The sequence below is a fragment of the Ambystoma mexicanum genome, chromosome 11, assembly GCF_040938575.1.
Source record: "Ambystoma mexicanum isolate Mex_15411 chromosome 11, UKY_AmexF1_1, whole genome shotgun sequence".
Lineage (NCBI taxonomy): Eukaryota > Metazoa > Chordata > Amphibia > Caudata > Ambystomatidae > Ambystoma > Ambystoma mexicanum.
Genome location: NC_090934.1, coordinates 641,908,875 through 641,926,675, shown reverse-complemented (window position 1 = coordinate 641,926,675; position 17,801 = coordinate 641,908,875). Strand labels below are relative to the sequence as shown.

The 17,801-nt window shown below is 45.0% G+C and overlaps 1 protein-coding gene across 1 annotated transcript in view; it reads right to left on the bottom strand.

Annotated features, from left to right (window-relative positions):
• The window catches only part of ANO3 (anoctamin 3), a 2,087,603-nt gene that overhangs the window by 1,752,574 nt on the left and 317,228 nt on the right, over positions 1 to 17,801 (bottom strand). Inside the window, exon 2 of the mRNA XM_069623502.1 lies at positions 4,990 to 5,187. Within this exon, the coding sequence (XP_069479603.1) occupies positions 4,990 to 5,187 (198 nt within the window). The remainder of the gene's footprint in view (positions 1 to 4,989; positions 5,188 to 17,801) is intronic.

The window sequence follows — 17,801 nt, the reverse complement described above, 5'->3', positions numbered from 1 at the left end:
TGGGCCAACTTGCTCAATACTAATGAATGGGAGAAAACTGGCCACCCTGGAAAAGGGAGAAGGGACTACGTGTGGTCCCTACTCCCTTTCTATGGTCGCCAGAAAAAAAAAAAGAGAGAGTGTACCCGCCAAACGATGCATGTTGGTGCGTCCAAGGGATTACACTGTGGCATGGCCCATCAAGGAGCTAATCCACGTTAAGTGTATCCAGTGGAATGTCGCCTCCGGGTACTAACCAATATGATAAGTGGACCGAGAAAGTATAACTGTAAACCAACGTATAGCTGCTATTAATAGACACGGCATAATTGATGTATTAACAGGCCTGTCTATAGAAAGCATTACCATGTATTCCGCACCGACCGTCACTTCATACATATTTCCATTTGACTTTAGTATGGTAGGATTATTTTTTCATATTACTTACGTTTGCCTGCTCAAAGAAAATTTGTTTGAACCTATAGTGTTATGTCAGTGTGTCTGCAACTTGAAAGGTTCTGAAATGTCATTGGAATTAGATAAGGTTTACTACTAAATGAAAGAGATTGCTGGAAGGCATACCCAGGGATTGCGGGGGAGTAAGCAGAGAATCAAATCAAAGAATCAATAAGGATAGAGTTGGTAAATGCATGCTACGTATTGTTGCATTGAATTGTCTGTCTCTGGTCAAGTTCTGTCAATAATGAGATGGGAAGGAAGGTAACCTCTTTCTGTTTGACATTTGTCGGGGTATATATCAGGAAGGAATGGCTGGCTGCCTGGATAAATATAAGGAAGGAACGGCTGGCCTTCATATCCAAAATGACTGGAATGAAGTGTAAATGTAACATCTAAGCATTTGCAACCAAACACGACACTTAAAACATAATTATAATGGACATTCAGAGCAGGGAGATTAAAGGGTTTTGTGTGAATGAGACTGGAATAAAAGACACAAACAAATGTTGGATGAAAGATTTGTCAGTCAACCCTTTGTGACCCGGATCTTAAATGTGCGTTCCTAAACACCTCACAATGTGATAGAGGTTTTGATCGCTAAACCCCTATATTTGCAACTCTTTCTATCTAGAAGCGAAACTGGATAGGTTTTTAATTCCACCTCATGTGTTTTTCCTATACTCCTGTTTCTGAAAACAAAACCCTATTTAATCTGGGACAGAGGAATGGGGCGATATGAACTATGATGAAATGCTCAATGCATGAAGCATGGTTAATGGGAACAAGAAGACCTGCAAAACTAAAATGGCTAAAGGGGGAAGGAAGGCAGTCTGTGTAGTTTTACAAAGAGTACTGAATAGCTAATGGAAGCGGTTACAATGAACCGGATCGAGACTATCCACTCTCGAGTGCATTAGTACGTGGTGCTGTGGCAGAGCAGAATAGAATGTCCAAAATAAGCAATCCCTTGTGTACCCACATGGGAATGGGTGCGAGCTGATCCAGAGAAATTGCAAACCTAATGAGAAACCCACAAGCACTCCCTGGGGTAAACAAACCCATATATCAATGAGTAGATATGTTTAGCATATGTATTAGACACACATGAAAAAACTAAATGTTCAACCCACTTCGAAATAAGGATTTAAGAAAAAAGAAAACAAAAAGGTTCAACACAATTTGGCTACAGAGAACATCTGTTAGTTTGCTTAGACAATGTATCCCTCATATATGTTATTCATATGAACGTTTTGCTTCCTAAAGTTAAAAATAGGAGTCTAGATTAGAATTACTACATATGGGCCTAATTTAGTCCCCACAAGTTCTGTCAATATAAAGTCACTGACCTGAGTCTTAGTCGCGAAATGCTCTGTTTCCCATCTAACAGTGAAAACCTGAAACCACACAATGCAAGTCTTACCAACCCAAGTTCCATCAGATTCAAATTGATACAAAACCAAATAAATTTGAATATATCTTCCCCAGCTTAAAGATCTATCCATCAAGGAAAGAAAGACAACTCTTACACCAGCCATAAGGCTATGCATGTCCCTCCAAATTTTTAGAAATAATCCAAAACAAATGTATATTACTTCCAGTATATTTGCCCATGAAGGTCCCCAGCTCACTACAGCCAAACAAACCTCTTACCTTGACTTTTTTTCATACGAGCTCGTTAATAAGGGAAGAAAAATAAGAAACAAAGGAAAAGCAAGAATATAAAAGTTTTTGCTTCAATCAAGAACTCAAGCTCCAAAAAGTTCTTCATATAATTTGAGTCAGTCTCCAATGGAGGTTAACTCCCAAAAGTATTTGCAACCTCTTTTAAGAGGAAAAAACAAAGAAAGTTTCACAGTAGCCTCAATCAGTACATTCTCAGATTTAGTTGACAACAGTAACTGTGTTTTTACCAAATGTAATGTCACTCTACTTATAGGCCATGAAATTATAATTATTTTGCAGAGCCATGATCCATTATTAGAGCGGGCACAATGCTCAACATAAAGCTTGAGAGTACACTACAGTGTAATTTAGTCTGGCCAGAAAAATAAATACTCCACCATATAAACCAAAAAGGTGCATACATTCAAACAAAAATATATATACAAGAAAGTTAACAAGTCAACTTCATGAATGCTTAGATTATCAGTGCCAATCAACATGAGAAAAGGAAGCCTGCAAAGGAAAGTGTACATTGCTTGCTTAAAACAAGCTGAAAACAGGTCAGCTAATTAAAAATAATGTCAGCTGTCAGGAAACTTGAATCAGATCAAAACAAAAGGGTATTACCTCACAAAGTTAAAATATTTGTAGGTACAACATTTCCTAACATATTTTACGGAAATCTAACCATAAAACATGTAATCACCCAAGATGAAGACAGTTCAAAGGTCATATGGTTTGGGAATATGTGAATGGAACCATCCAATGTACTGATACATGTTTCATGCCAGTCCTTTAATCATGTAACAACTAATTTCAGGAATAGTGACAAAACATGTTAAAGATGACATAATTGGCAGCTTGTACAATGAAACCACAAGTTGCTATATGTATATGGTAAATATTATAATTGCTATTTAACAATATCAGCTAGGATGCTTTATTGTGCTTAATTTTCCTCATTATGTAAATGAGAATTTAGTACCATATAAAAAGACGTTTTCAGCACAATCAGGGACAAACCAATATCACATTCACAACGAACTACACGTGCCATTTTTTATAAGCACAGGGTTATTGTGTTTGTGCCTTGGGATCACTGATAAATCAACAGTCAAGAAAAAGACTAATCATTAGAAGTTGTCAAGCCTACATTAGCTCCACATTGGCAAATTATTTGATATGAAATACTGTGCAGGACCCAAAGACCATATTAGTATACAATGAACAAGTAACTAAGCAATCTGATTAACTTTATATACCACCATGCATCAGAGTAGGAAGGATATCTTGTGTCCTGCAACCGTGGATATCCACAGTGGTAGAACACCGTTCTCAGCTTTGGAACAAGCTCAGATCTGTGACCACAGCAGCAAGACCATAGCTTTACAGATAAGGCCACTCTCTTCTATCTAGCCATCCCATCATAAATAGGGCAACAATTGATCAGCTTGCATACCAACAGCAAGATAGAAACCTATCGCACACACGTTTGGCAAGCATGTACGGGTCTCGCCTTTTCACCTTTCTACCTTTCTATTCTGTAGGTCTTGTACAAGAATTCTGCAGTGTGCCCTTCCGTGTATCGCCTAATGAGCCCCTAATTTGATTCGAATACTTCAATCCCTAGCCCTGCCCCAGCCCCCACATACACGCTCTCCTTTATCGACGGCATTGTGAACTGGGCGCAAGTGGTCTGCTGTGTGCTAAATGAACACGGTAAACTGCGTGCATTTTAGAGCATCATCCACTTGTCAGTAGGTAGCGAATCTTTGAGGCTCAATCCAACGTGTTTTGCAGCAGCACTTTGTTATATTGTGAAGAAACAAGAAGCACAACTTTAAAATAACTATTTAGACACACATTGAATGTTTGCCTTATAAATTATAATATGCAGCTGTTCCAAAGGAAAAATCTACTTTGGGAGTAAGAGTTGTACACTTGCCACACAACTCTAGGAGTCACGTGTCACATATAATAGTGGCACGTAAATACAATGCACACTTTCCTAATTCAGCATGTGTGACAGTGCACCTCAAGAAATATTGTTTAGTAAATCTCAGTGGTACTCAACCACACATGCTGAGTTTTGACACACAAATTCTGTTGTGGTAGACAATGTACAATTATCGCAAATTACATAGTTATATCTGCATGATTCTACAGCAAATACTCACACTATGATTTTAACATGTGTTCAATATGTATGGTGCATGCCTAATGCAAACTAGGCCATGAAGCCAATAATACGAAATACCAAAATCCACGCCAGAGTACATGACGAAAACATATGATGATTTATCTGTTGGGAGAGCATCTGCGTGTATGAACCATGTGAAGTCTCACATAGGTGCCAGAGAAAGGCAGTTGTCAAATCCACGTTTGCAATTAATGCAACAAAGTATTTACGGAGCCACTCGTTGTTGTACTCTGCAGACCAAAGCAGACTCTGCCTGACACCCGCGTTCATGAAGGGAAGGCAGAAAGCGACCCAGAGTTCGCAGTTCAGCCATTAGCGTTGGAAATACCATGCACTGTCGCCATAAGTGCTGGCAATACCCGGGCTGACTGTTTCTAAGCGCAATAGGCCTCCATGACTGTGTGCCGTTTCATACATTAACATACCAATCTCGCATGATGGCACAGTATCTTCTGTAAAGTGTCCTATGGATTCTTTGTGGTGTGAATGGAGCATGGAAATATGGAGAAGAGCGCAGCTTTCCAGTGTTTCAATTAAAGGTGTTAAAGAAATAAATTGTATTTAAGTACTTTTTTGTCCATAGGCCAAACCTGAAAAATTGAGCTATGCGGAGAATATATGCCAAACTTATACTTCTCAAAATGGCAATATGCAATGAACAGAAAATACACTTTAGTCGGACACCTCACCTTTGTCTTGTGTTGTACTTTCTGCAGCAGATTCGGCTCCCAGAGGTTGTGGTTGTACTTGATTTGGCTGATTTAATGACGATTGCTTGTTTAGTTGTTGTGGATGCGTGTGACTCTGAGCTAAACATGGCATGCTTCTCCTCCCAGAGGGTTTTAACGTTTGTTCTTTGTCAGTTCCACTTCTACTAGTATTCATACCTGAAAAGAAACCAAATTAATATATTATAATCTAAATAAACAACGTTCAGATGCTGCAGGAAATTACATGGTTTAACAAGGCACACAAAGATCAAGCTCTACAATAAGCATTATGCAACATAAATGTTCCACATTTTTATCCAAGATCTACCAATAAATCAACGGATAGGGACAGATGTATGGCTCTAACCTTAGAGTATGCATCCAATTATTGGGTGCTGTAGCAGAGACAAGGCATTGATATTCTGTTGGAGCAACTCATACCTTCATCCTTCAAAGGTCACAAATTCAGTACCATAAATGTTGGTAAAAATTACACATGTTAACACCCGTTTACTAAAAGCGCTCTGAAACTACTACCCCTGCAGGGCTACGCAAAACACAGCTTATTATTATTAATATTATTAGTATTACCATTCTTATTATTTATATTTTAATTAGGCAACCGTGAAGATGATGATGTTGACTGATTCCTGAACGAAAGATTCACTGTTGAGAATGACTTGCCATGCATGACAGCCCTATTCATGACTGTTGTGAAACAGCTGACCAATATACTTTCGGTTAGTGAGGATAAGAATACAAGTCATGTAACACAATGCTTGTGTTACCAGCAATCATATCTGTTAAGGTCAAATTACCCAAAATGTCCAACACAGCACAACAGAGGGGTCCTATTTTTACTGCCCGGATAAAAATGTACTTGGAATTCATTTTTTTGCCTACTGTCAGAGACAATGTATATCCATTTTTCATTGAGAATTGTATTGCATTCTACTTTTAAATGCATTTCCCTGAGTATGCCCTCACAACCCAGTCCCCGATTGTGTAGCACAGTCGCCGATTTTGTGGCCCAGCTGATAAAGTATTCCAGTGAAGCAGTTTCAAGTGATATCCGGGGTAATATGAATTCTTAGGCGTGGCCTTTAAATACACTGGGATTGTTATACTCCATTTTGTTTGTCTTTGAAAGACACAGGGCGAGTAGAGGAATGAATATCTCTAGTCAATTTTTGTAAGGTAAGCTCTCTTCAAGTTACAATCCCACATCAGCACATCTCCAATTTCACAGGGGTCCCCAATCTGTTAGTTTGCCAGTAACCTGAGCTCTATTGCTCGTGTGTGTTGGGTGTGCTGACCCACGTTTGAGCTATCATGCTGAAACATTTGGTGCTGTGGGCTTAGAAAATCCAAGATGGCCAAAAAGCCCACATGTGCCCCAGAATCTAGGAGAACCACGCAGTTTGTGCACACTAAAATGGTTGCCTAACTTGCCACCCACCAGTGCGAGCAGGATGGGCCGGGGTGCCATGAGTGAAATGTGTGCCAAAGGAAAAACCGCACTTTAAAATCACCTTTTGTTTCTCTGAATGCCAGCTCAAAATGCCTATTTTCAAACATTGCAACACATCCAAAAATCTCACTGAACACCAGCGGACATCTGGCAGAATGAAGTATGCGTGCATACTAAATCTGGGAAGTTGAAGAGCCCCAAAACAATGTTCATAACAAGACTGGCTGAGCTCTGCAGGTCTGCAGCAGCCTAACTGAAACTGGATTTAAAACTACCAAAAATCGAAAATGTTTAAATTAACTGAGTGACCTACTTTGAGTGTCACATAGTTTGTCACTGTTGAACTGTCATAGTTTTGAACTTAGAATCAGCATTCTAGCTGCATATGTAAACATTGTCTTGACTTAAACTGGGGAACAAAAACATGACATTTTATTTGAAACCTGGCTTAATGAAACTGAATTCTGCTTGACATCTACCCCCACATGAGTTAAAACCTGCTCAGCCACTCTTCCCCTTGCCAAAAGGAGTTGTCACCTCTCTGATTAGATTAGGGGTGGAGCAGCTACAGGGAGTTGAGCAAAGGCCTGTCCTGGGCCCAGGCAGATGGTTTATTAGGGTGGTCGTAAATGGCTTCCTTTTGAACAAAGCCCTTCCTTGACTCAGGCAGATGGTTTATTGGGGGGACCGTAAAACAGCCTCCTCTTGGTAGAAGCTGGGAGGGGCAGGGTCTCTGAGCTTGGCAGAAACTGGATTAACTGGTTTCTACACCATGTGACCGGAAAAGACACACCCCTGTTGGCCAGAATATGATTCTAAGAAAGATGTATAACTCACAGTGCGGACTTGTCAAAATTATTTAAATACCACCATAATTCTTGTGAATTTTCTGTGCACGTTTTAAGACGCGTTGGGAATTTGTGTGATGTTCTGGGGCAAAACCCTGCTATTTATGGATACTACAGACTCTGTGTTTAAGCTAGAGACATGGGAAGTTACTGGAGTATGTATGGACAGGCCGTGTATATGTGTATAATTTTTAATGAAGAACCAAGGTTGCATAACGCATTAAAATCGAAAATGTTGCCATTTCTGAATGCAAGCCCTCAGGAAGAGCACATTTGGGACAGAGACTACCTCATGTGATAGGTAATATGTACATGCAATGACAAACCACTATGTATTTGAGAAAAGTGTATTTTGATCAAATATAGATTTGTGGGCAAACTGACCAGGGGAGGATCCTCTGACCCATAAAACCTACAGCATCACTCTGACTCACAGTTCCTTCCCCAATCATGGGAGAGGGGAGAATTGGGCCAATGACAAGTTGAAAGAGGGGATGGCTAGTGATGCTGCACACACACCCACCCACTTTCAAAAGACATAAAAAGGGCCACTGGAAGCTAGAGAGGAGATTCAATTCCATTTGCTGCAGAGCATGCTGGTCGACAACTTCACATCCAGAGATCCAGACTTCAAATCCATCAATCTCCAGAACCTGTAGCAGTACCTAGAAAGCAGAGCAGTATCCAGAATCCAGAGAGACTAGACCAGCAGAGCAGAGTGACCTAGACCGCTGTTAGCAGAACCAGAGAGCTGACCCAGATCACTGTGAAGTGCCGAGACCAGAACCGGAGTCCAGTCCAAAACCTGACCAGATCCGTGGCGAGGCCTATTTCTAAATATATTGTGAGTACCTAGCAGAACTGTGCAGAACCAATCTCTTAGTTAAAATAATCTAATTCAAACTATTTTAATCCAAGTAGAACTGCCTCCTAACTGTCACCTGTCATTTGCAAAGCCGTCACCTGTCATTTTCTAGCTGCAAGCTGTAACCTGTCACTTTGAACTTTTAAAATTTAAAATCCGAAAAACTAACTTTATTTAATAGTCCGTATCTCTGGAACTGTTTGGGCTAGGAACTTGGTTTAACTTTCCTCTGAAAGCTTAGAATCTCAGCTTTTGGCCCGATTTCTTGTAAAAAGATAGCTGCTCATTGCTAGAGTTAGCCTGGACTAATATTAACTAGATACCACTCACCCTGAACCTCCTGAAGGGAATTAAAAGCATTTTCAGCATATTTCTCACTGCATTGTCACCATATTCAAAGCACTTGGGTCTGTGTTTCAAAACTCCTATCTGTTGTATAAGCTGCTGGGGGGGAATTGAACTGAACTCTATTTGATTGCATTCCTAAGAACTGAGTCCCATTCTATTCATCTCCTTACATTGCATTACGGGGGGGGGGTGAATTGTCCAAGAAAGTGATTACATTGTCTTTTGCTGAAATCCTATCAAGTTATTTTCTGTACTGCATGTCATTCCACATTGCATCCATTTGAAACCATAAAAGTATTGTTGCTATCGTATCCATCCGATAACCACTCATCATTGATTATAAAGAAGTGTGCTAGTGCCGGACTATCCATTATTGATTACTGCTCAGATTAAGTGTGATATTCAATTATTAATTCATTATAAAGTGTGATATATATATATATATATATATATATATTGTTTAAATGATCAAATAAACCGTTTAAACTTGCAAAACAGAACTACTTCTTAGCTCAGTGGGGTCAGGGGGATTCCAAGAGAGGGGTGTTATATAGGGGTAGTCATCCAGAACTCATGAACTGGACGTAAAGATATATCAATAAGGGTTTCCATTCAGTATCCCAGACTAGGCATTGACTTAGCTGTAGTGTTGAATTGAATCCTCTTACAAATTGGGGGCTCGAGCCGGACGTTTGGGTTAGATCTATCACTTGTGCAGATTAATACAGTGCCAGCTGACCAGATACACATATCCGGTCGGATCACCACGCTGTGTTACGCTGTAAAGCACTCCTCAAAGGAACGCTCTAAGGAAAAGGTCTGTTTTGCAAAAATAAAATACAAACTTCTGTAAGTCAGGAAGGAACTCAAATTCCAGAATGACGACCTTGGTAATTATATAGAATATAGCCAGAGAGCACTTCTTACATAAGCTATTTGCGAGAGGTGAGTGAACTCATCAGGACCAGACGGTCTGGTTGCAGGCAATCGCACCCCAGATCACTGAAACAGGGTGAGATATATGGGGAGATCAGGGTCCCCTACATGTGGCCCTGAGTGAACTATATATGGCCCCTAAGGCCAAGGATGAGCACCACAAGATTGCCAGGGTAGCAGCATATTTATACTTACATATGGGAGCCATGCAGGACAAATGTGCTGAAGGCCAAGATCTGGCGAGTAGGCAACTGCTGGCATTACAGAAGGCCCAATCTGATCTGGACTCTTCTGAGCAGAGGCTGCACAGAAGCCAGGAGTCCGAAAATGAGAGTAGACAGCACATCATTAAAATAAAGAAGGATATGGATATCCTGCAACAGGAAAAGCCTGACCAGGATACCAGAATTCTGGCTTTGCAGAAGGAACGCCAAGACAGTTTGGACTCCCTATTGCAGAGCCAGAAAAAGCTGGAGCAACAGATCAATTTCAACAGGGCATGCACAGAGCAGGTAGCCACCCTGCAAATCCAACTAGACAGAGAGAAAGAGGAGAGCAATAAACTGATCCTGAAAGACCTGGATACCCAGGCAGAGTTTGATCAGGAGCGCCAGAAAGCTGGTGCCTTCCAAAGGCAAAGGGACGACCTGGCGTCACAAATTCAAGCTCTTGGTCAGGAAAGGGACACCTTAGGCCAGGAAGTCTGCCACTTAAAAAGTAAAATGGAAGAAAATCACCTGGCCCTCCAGGGACTGGGTGACCTCCAAAAAGAACACCAGAACTTGTTAGAGCACACCAGGAGGGTGGAGGATGCTCTGGCAAGAAAGGAGCAGGCCAATAGGGACACAGATCAGGAGGTAACCCTCCTGCAGCAGAGACTGGCCCAGTACTCCAGGACCAATCAGGAGGCACAGAGAGAAAATAAGGCTCTCTGTCAGCACAATGATAGGCTCCAACAACAGGTAGCGATGCAGGAGCGACTGATAGAGTCTATTAAGGCCTTAACTGAGGAACTGAAAGCGCAGGCTCTTGCATTGCAACAGGGAGCAGAGGCGGATAGAGACCAGGTTCGCTGGGAAAGGGAAACTCCTGAGCATAACATCAGGAGCCCTAGTACCAGAGGCATTTATCTCTCTCAGTCCCTGGACTCTGCCACCCCCATGTCCCCTGGCGCACATGAGCACCGGGCCACAGGGATGGCAGATTACTATCCAGCCAGAAGCATGGGGCTCATAGGCCAGTACCACCCAGGTATGGAGGGGCGGGCATCTGGGTATGGGCACCCAAGCACAGTGCAATTTAGTGGGGAACCCCAGGAGAGTAGGCCCATTAAGGGCATCCTGAGAACCTCTGCCCAGTTAGGTCAGTGGGGGGGTACCCATCAAATCCTGGCAGCAAAGAGGAATCTGAAGACTCCTCTGAACGGCGCAGGACACAGGAGACCAGGTCCCCACATTCTGCCAGCCATTCCCAGGCTCGCAGAATCCGGGAAAACCTGGAAGATCAGACAGGAACCTCTGGGAGCAGTGCCTCTGAGTCAGAAGATGAATGGACCAGGGTTACCCGAACCAAAAAGGCCAATAAGGCAAAAAGGGCCTTGCTTAAGGACCCATTGAAGCAGATTAAGGCAATCAGGAGTGTCATCACGCCTTATCATAAGAACGCCAAGTACTCTGTTTGGGAACACTTGGAGCTCTATGAGCAAATGATGGAGACTTTCCATTTGAAGGACAGCCAAAGCTGTATTCAATATATAAAGTGGACCTACTCACCAGAATACTCCAGTTTCTTTGCAGGGCTGGAGGACCAAAATCATTTAAGATTGTCCACCTATAAGGCGGCCATCTTGAAACATTTTTCTGTTCACAGAAATCCTCAAGAGGCTCGCAAGGCAGACTACAATTTGCAATGTGGGGAGGATCAGGCCCCACAAGAATTCGTGCAAGAACTGAAACGTGCCTTTGCGCAGACCACCAGAAGGGTGCGCACAGACAGCAGAGAATTTGTCAATACATTTTTCCATGCCTTGCCCAAATATATAATGACCCAGCTCGTGAGAGATTTTCATGAGAAAAGATCTTTAGACTGGGTCATTGAACAGGCTACCCGGATCTATGAGGTGCAGAAGCCCATAGAAAATAAAAGCAATACCCAGAAAAATCCCAAAACCAACAGCACCCCTGCTGCTGCCAAGGTGGCAGAGGTAAAGGTCATCCCCGTTTTGGATTTGGAGATGGGGGGCCTAAAAACCTACCTGCACCTAATAATTCACGGCCCAGAAGGCCCTCGGGCCAGTCACAGACAGGGAGTCGAGGAGGTAGTCCCACAAATGGGGTCCCCCGCTCCCCTGACTATGTAAATCCCCGCTATAAGGGAAACCGACCATTCCTGGGTTATGTGTGGACTCCTCCAGCCCAAGGGGGGGATCCGGCCAAGCACCTAACCCACAGGAGGGCAGAAATTCTCCAAATCCTGGGCAGAACTTTTTCCCCAGTTATCCACCAAATTTCCAGCCCCAAAATCATCCATCCTTCTTTCCCCAATTCCCTGAGCCCAGACAACCTAATCCGGGAGAGGGGAGGCTAAGGGTGGAGGGGTACCAAAATCTTCCCAACCAGGGGTACTACCCGAGAAGGGATAGCTACCCTTACCGGGATCAGCCCAGGGGAGAGAATAGAGCCCCGTAACAGCCTGAGCGGGTTTCACAACTTGAGCAGAACCCTCAGATGAGCATGCCACCACAGAATGCCCCAAACTCGGGACCTGGTGCTCCAGAACAATGACGGGGGCAGCACCCCGATAACCCACCGGTTCCCAGGGAGGAGGCACAAGGAGAAGGGGGTGTAAAGCCTTGGAGGAAGCTTCCTTCCCAACTTGTAAACAGCCCCTGGAAAACCAGGAACCGGAAACAAAATCTCCTACCCCTGAAAGCCTGCCTCCCAAGGAGCAGAGGGGGGGTAGGAGAAACAAAGGACCCAAACAGACCCACTTATTGGAGGAGGTACAGGTCTTCCAATTTGAGGGAGAGGGATCCTCAGAAGATCCTGGGAAAAGGATCTTCTCCTTCAGAGATGGGGGAACTCCTCCCAAAGAAAAATGGGTCCCAAAGGATGTCAATTCAGACTGGGGAGATATGGAGACTGAACTACCGCCGCCCATCATCTCATCCCAGAACCCACAATACCAAAATCCCCTGGTTCAAACCCATCCTGGTGACTGCCTCCAAAAAGGGGGGGCGGCCCAGAACCGGAACCAGGGGAACCCACAATGACTCTGATCTCCAGTTGCCAACTTTTTCTTTCAGATTCCCAAGGCTCTCCACAGAATTCTGCCCAAATCTCTTCGCTAGCAATGTCCAAAACCAGAAAGTTAGCCCACCAGTTGTCCAAAAATGTGCATTATCTGTGCCCCCTTGAGGAGAAGGAGGGAAGATACTATGCCCCGGTACAAGTACAGGGGCAGGGTACAATTTTGGCACTGGTGGACACTGGATCCCAAGCTACCCTTCTATCCAAAAGGGCCTTTGAGGAACTAAATGCCGGAAGGGGGGAGAATTACGGTATTCCTCTCACCTCTCTTCCTGGACAACTGCAGAACTTTGACGGGAAGGAGATTCCCGTTGAGGGGACTGCAGACTTGGACATTAAAATTGGGCGACACAAGGTGAAACACCCGGTCATAGTAGTGACTCCAGAGGGCACCTAGGGAATTTTCTCCTGAGAAGGTTGTCACCCCTAATAGATTGCGTAAACAAGGTCCTCTGGACCCAGACTAGCCAACCAATAAAAACAGAGTGTCAACCATGTTAGTTTAAACAGCACTTGCCACATGGTTGAACAAAAATCTGACCAAGTAGAATTTCACTTCCAGAACAACCAAACTCCAGACGTGACAGTATTAGCAGTAGGGCAACAGACTGGTGATGGGGGGTCCTCTCTATTTCTGAAAATCAACCTTCCCTCCAGTTTAAGGTGGTATTCCACACTGGAAGGAAACACCCTGAAATTCTTTACTAATCCACAATCAGAAACTCCCACTCCTATAATCCAGAAAGATGTGAAATCAGCTCAGAGCCTGGCTGATATTCAGCAAATTGGAGAGCAGTTGTTCATCCCTGTCCAGTTAAATGATGGGAAGGACTCTGTTCTCGCTCGAGTGTGTGTGAATAACGGTAAGAGCTTCATCAGTGAAGCCATGTTCCGCCAACTCCCAAAAGATCCAGCCATTCCCAAATTCAAACTGATAGACAAATGGGAAATGGACCTGGAAGCACCTAATTCCAAACAGCTCCTGCCAAGCAGGTGTATGCTCAAAATCTCCATTGGCAACAAGAGCATAGTCCACAATTGTTAGGTCGTGCGAGACGTCAATGCCGCTTTTTACTTAGGCAGTGACATTCTCAATCGCTTTGCCATTAGTTTGGACCTAATAAACTTCAAAGCTTGGTCCCGATTAGCGGATAATCCCATGGGCTTTGATGATCCAGAAAAAGCATTTAGGTCAGCTCAATTGCTACCTTATGCAGTTGAAATTCAGATCAAAGAGGAAGTCACCATCCCAGAAAGGACCCGACAATTCTCCCTGGAAGTGAAAGCTAAAAGAGGACAACATTTGAAAAACCCTGATGCTTACATACATCTAAACGCTTCTCTCCAACAGCAAGGGTTGGGGGTAAACCCAACTCCATTAGTCAACATAGAACATGACACCATTCTAATAGAGGTGGATAACAGCGACTTAAAGAGTATTACTCTGGCCGCAGGCACCATTATTGGAATGGCGGTTGATGACCGACATTTTTCCATCGATTTAGGAAATTAACTGTTAGGACCAATCCCCAAGGACTGTTTTGACAGTGACAGTGATGACAATACAACACCAGACAGGATTTTTACCCGGCATGGGGGGATCTTCCTGGTGTACACTTCCTGCCCCTATGGTAAGGAAGATGTGACTTGTGACTTCAGGAGGGATGAGGTGATTTTCCAGGTCCATGAGGGTTGCCTTTCCCACCTGAGGCCTCCAGTCCAAATCAGCACTCTGACCAGGGACTTCTCCACCCAGCTGGAGGAGGCCGCTGAGATAGCCAAACCAGAAGTCTTTCCAGGCTTCAGGCAGATGGTGGAAGAGAGAGTCAACCTAGCTGATGCCTGTGTGACTCTGGAACAAAAGCAAAAGTTGAAACAAGTTTTCTTGGATTTCCAAGATCTCTTTGCGGTAGACTAATATGACTGTGGCCGCACCGACATCCACACAACAACAATCCCCACGGACCCTGGCATGACACCAGTGTTTGTGAAGCAATATCGTTTGCCTCTTGCATCCATGGAGTCCCTTACTGAAATAATTAAGAACCTTGAGTCCCGGGGAATAATCCGTCCAGTTCACAGCACCTTCAATAATCCGGTGCTGGGAATATTGAAGCCAAACGGCCAGTGGAGACTCTGTGCCGACCTCAGGGAGCTCAACAAACGGGTCCATACTTCCCGATGGCTTCTGCCCTACATTGACCTAGGGCTGGCCCAGATCCAGGGGTCACAGGTATTCACTGCAATAGACCTGACCAATGGATACTGGACTGTGCCTGTCAGTAGGGAGGACCAATACAAGCTAGCTTTTACCTTTGGGGGCCAGCAGTACACATGGACCCGGACTCCCTTCGGAAACCTCAACTCCGGCAATGAATTCAACATTTTCCTACACAAGGCCATGCCCGACCTGGGTGCAAGGGGTAACCTGGCTTATGTAGATTATGTCCTCATCAAAAGTTCATCTGTGGAGGAACACATAGCAGAGATCTGTTATGTTCTGACCCAGTTGAGGGCCGCCGGAGCAAAACTTTCCTTTCAGAAAGCACAGTGGTGTAGAACCCGTGTTAATTTCTTGGGGCATGAGATTACTCCTCAGGGTCTCTGTCCCCAGGAAAAGAAAGTGGAAGCACTTCAGAAACTGAAAGACCCCACAACTCTGAGGGAACTAAGGAGCCTCCTTGGACTGACTAATTACAGCAGAAAGTTCATTGAGGGCTACGCAGAGATCACCAGACCCCTGATTCATCTCCTGAAGGGGGAGGTCAAGTGGGAATGGGGTCCAGAACTGTCATGTCTTCGGGTAGTTCCTCCGGCCATGTCCCGACACCCAGTCTAGTGACCTGTCCCTCCCATTCACCTGTCTCCCGGGGCTCACGCAGGCAACCCAGTTTGGCTCGTGCGCTAGCCAAACAAACGCCATACATCCTACAGTCACGATTGCGGCCGTTTCTCCATTGGCAGTTGCCATGGAGATTAGGCCACCGCACGAGCAGTAATACACTCGCTCGTACCGTTGTGGCCCGATCACGTGACCCGAGGAAACGGTCACGTGCCCCGGGTTCGCGGTCACGTGACTCCGTTTAGCATTATGTGACCAGGAATTAGACGATATTTAAACAGTGCAGTGCCGGTATACTACGCTTCACAGCTGGTTTACTTGGAAAACTCTGGTTGGCTTACTTACCTTTGTTGCTTACCTTGCTTCCTTGGACCTGGCTTTCGTTTTCTGGACTTCTTGTGGATGACGCTTGGATTTGGCTGCATCGGCTCTTCTGCTCATCACGGCTCCTGACCCCGGACTGAACTACGGACTTCCTCTGGATCACGTTTTTGTTTTTCCCTTTGGTTCGGACGGCTCTTCCTGGCTTCAGACCTTTTTCTGCAACGGACCTCCCTGATTGCACCTCTGCACGGGTAATCTCACTTTCCAGTTGGTGGCTGCCATCTGATTACCTGGGGCCCATCTACAAATACACTCTCCAGGTGGAGACTGGCGAAGAACATCTAGATCCACCCCGCAGGGTGGGTCCTTTGCCTACGTGAGTCCCGGAACCATCCTCCCGTTCAGGTTCACCATCCCATTCATCAGATCCCCGGTAAGACTCTGATTGTCTTCTGATTATTGTATGTAGTATCCTGTCTGCTTGGTATCTAACCATTGCCTTTTTTCACAGCTGCGTTGGGCTTCCTAGTACTTCGGTTCCGGCTTCGGATTATCTCCACCTGTGGCCTCAAAGGTTGCACAGGGAGTGATTAAGTGGTTCTCCCTGTGCGGCACTTGGGGACGGAGGTCTCCTATATCTTCACGACTCTCAACACAAGACAGACTGTGAAGCCTGTCGTGCAAGATATGGAGGGTGCCGCTGAAGACCCCCTGGCCGCTGTCATCCAAGCAATCACGGTACTACGGGCCGACATGGTGGCTGCTAATACCGCGGTCCATCAGCGTCTTGACCTGTTACAGAGCGCCCAACATCCCTTACCCGTGGACCCGGAGCTCGGAGACGCTCCTCCAGCACCGATACCCCTTGCACACCCAATCCCGATTCCCTCGGCTCCCGTTCCGGTGGTCCTGCCTTCTCCCTTTCCTTTGGCTGCCCCAGAAAAGTTCCATGGGGACCCGAGAAGGTTTAGGACTTTCCTTAACCAGTGTAAGTTGCACTTCTTGTGTCGACCTCTTGTTTTTCCGGATCCTACCACCAAGGCGGCATTCACTCTCTCTCACCTAGCTGGCACGGCTGCTGCTTGGGCAAACCCGCTATTAGAAACCGACCATCCTGCCCTCTATGATTTCGATCAGCTAGTATTATAAATGTCCCGAGTGTTCGACACCAGGTATAAAGCACAATCCCATGATCTAGAACTGCTGGACCTGTCCCAGGGGAAGGGCTCTCTTATTTTGTACATTACAAGATTTAACCAACTGGCAGCAGAGACCTCCTGGCCTGAAAGTAAGAGATCGGTTGTATTCTATAGAGGGCTAAGCAGCCCTATGAAAGACGCCTTGGCTATGGTACCGTCTCTACCAGTCCAGTTCCCGGCCCTGGTGGACTTGGCTCTCCAAGTGGACGCACGACGCTCTGAACGCAGGGCTGAGGCCGGGTTTTCCCAAACGGCCAGCTCTGCTATCCCGTCGTCTTCCTCTGAATCCACCGGTGAGCCTATGCAAATAGGGGGTGTTAGGAGTCCCATCACCTCGAGAGAGAGAGGGAGCGCAGAAGGGCTGAGAACGACTGCTTTTATTGCGGCTTAGGGGGGCATTTTGTGAAGGAGTGTCCCCGGAGACCCCGACCCAAGAAACAGGTTTTTCATCCAGCTCGATCCTAGATACGGGGGTAGGATCGAGTTCTCCATGCCCTTCCCCGAAAATCATTCCATCGTTTGGTCAGATCAGGCCCATCCAGGTAGAAGCCACCATACAGCCTGCACTTGGGATTATCCACCCTGTGCGGATCATTATCGATTCCGGGGCCTCCGGGAACTATATTGATATCGCTCTGGCTCAGACATTA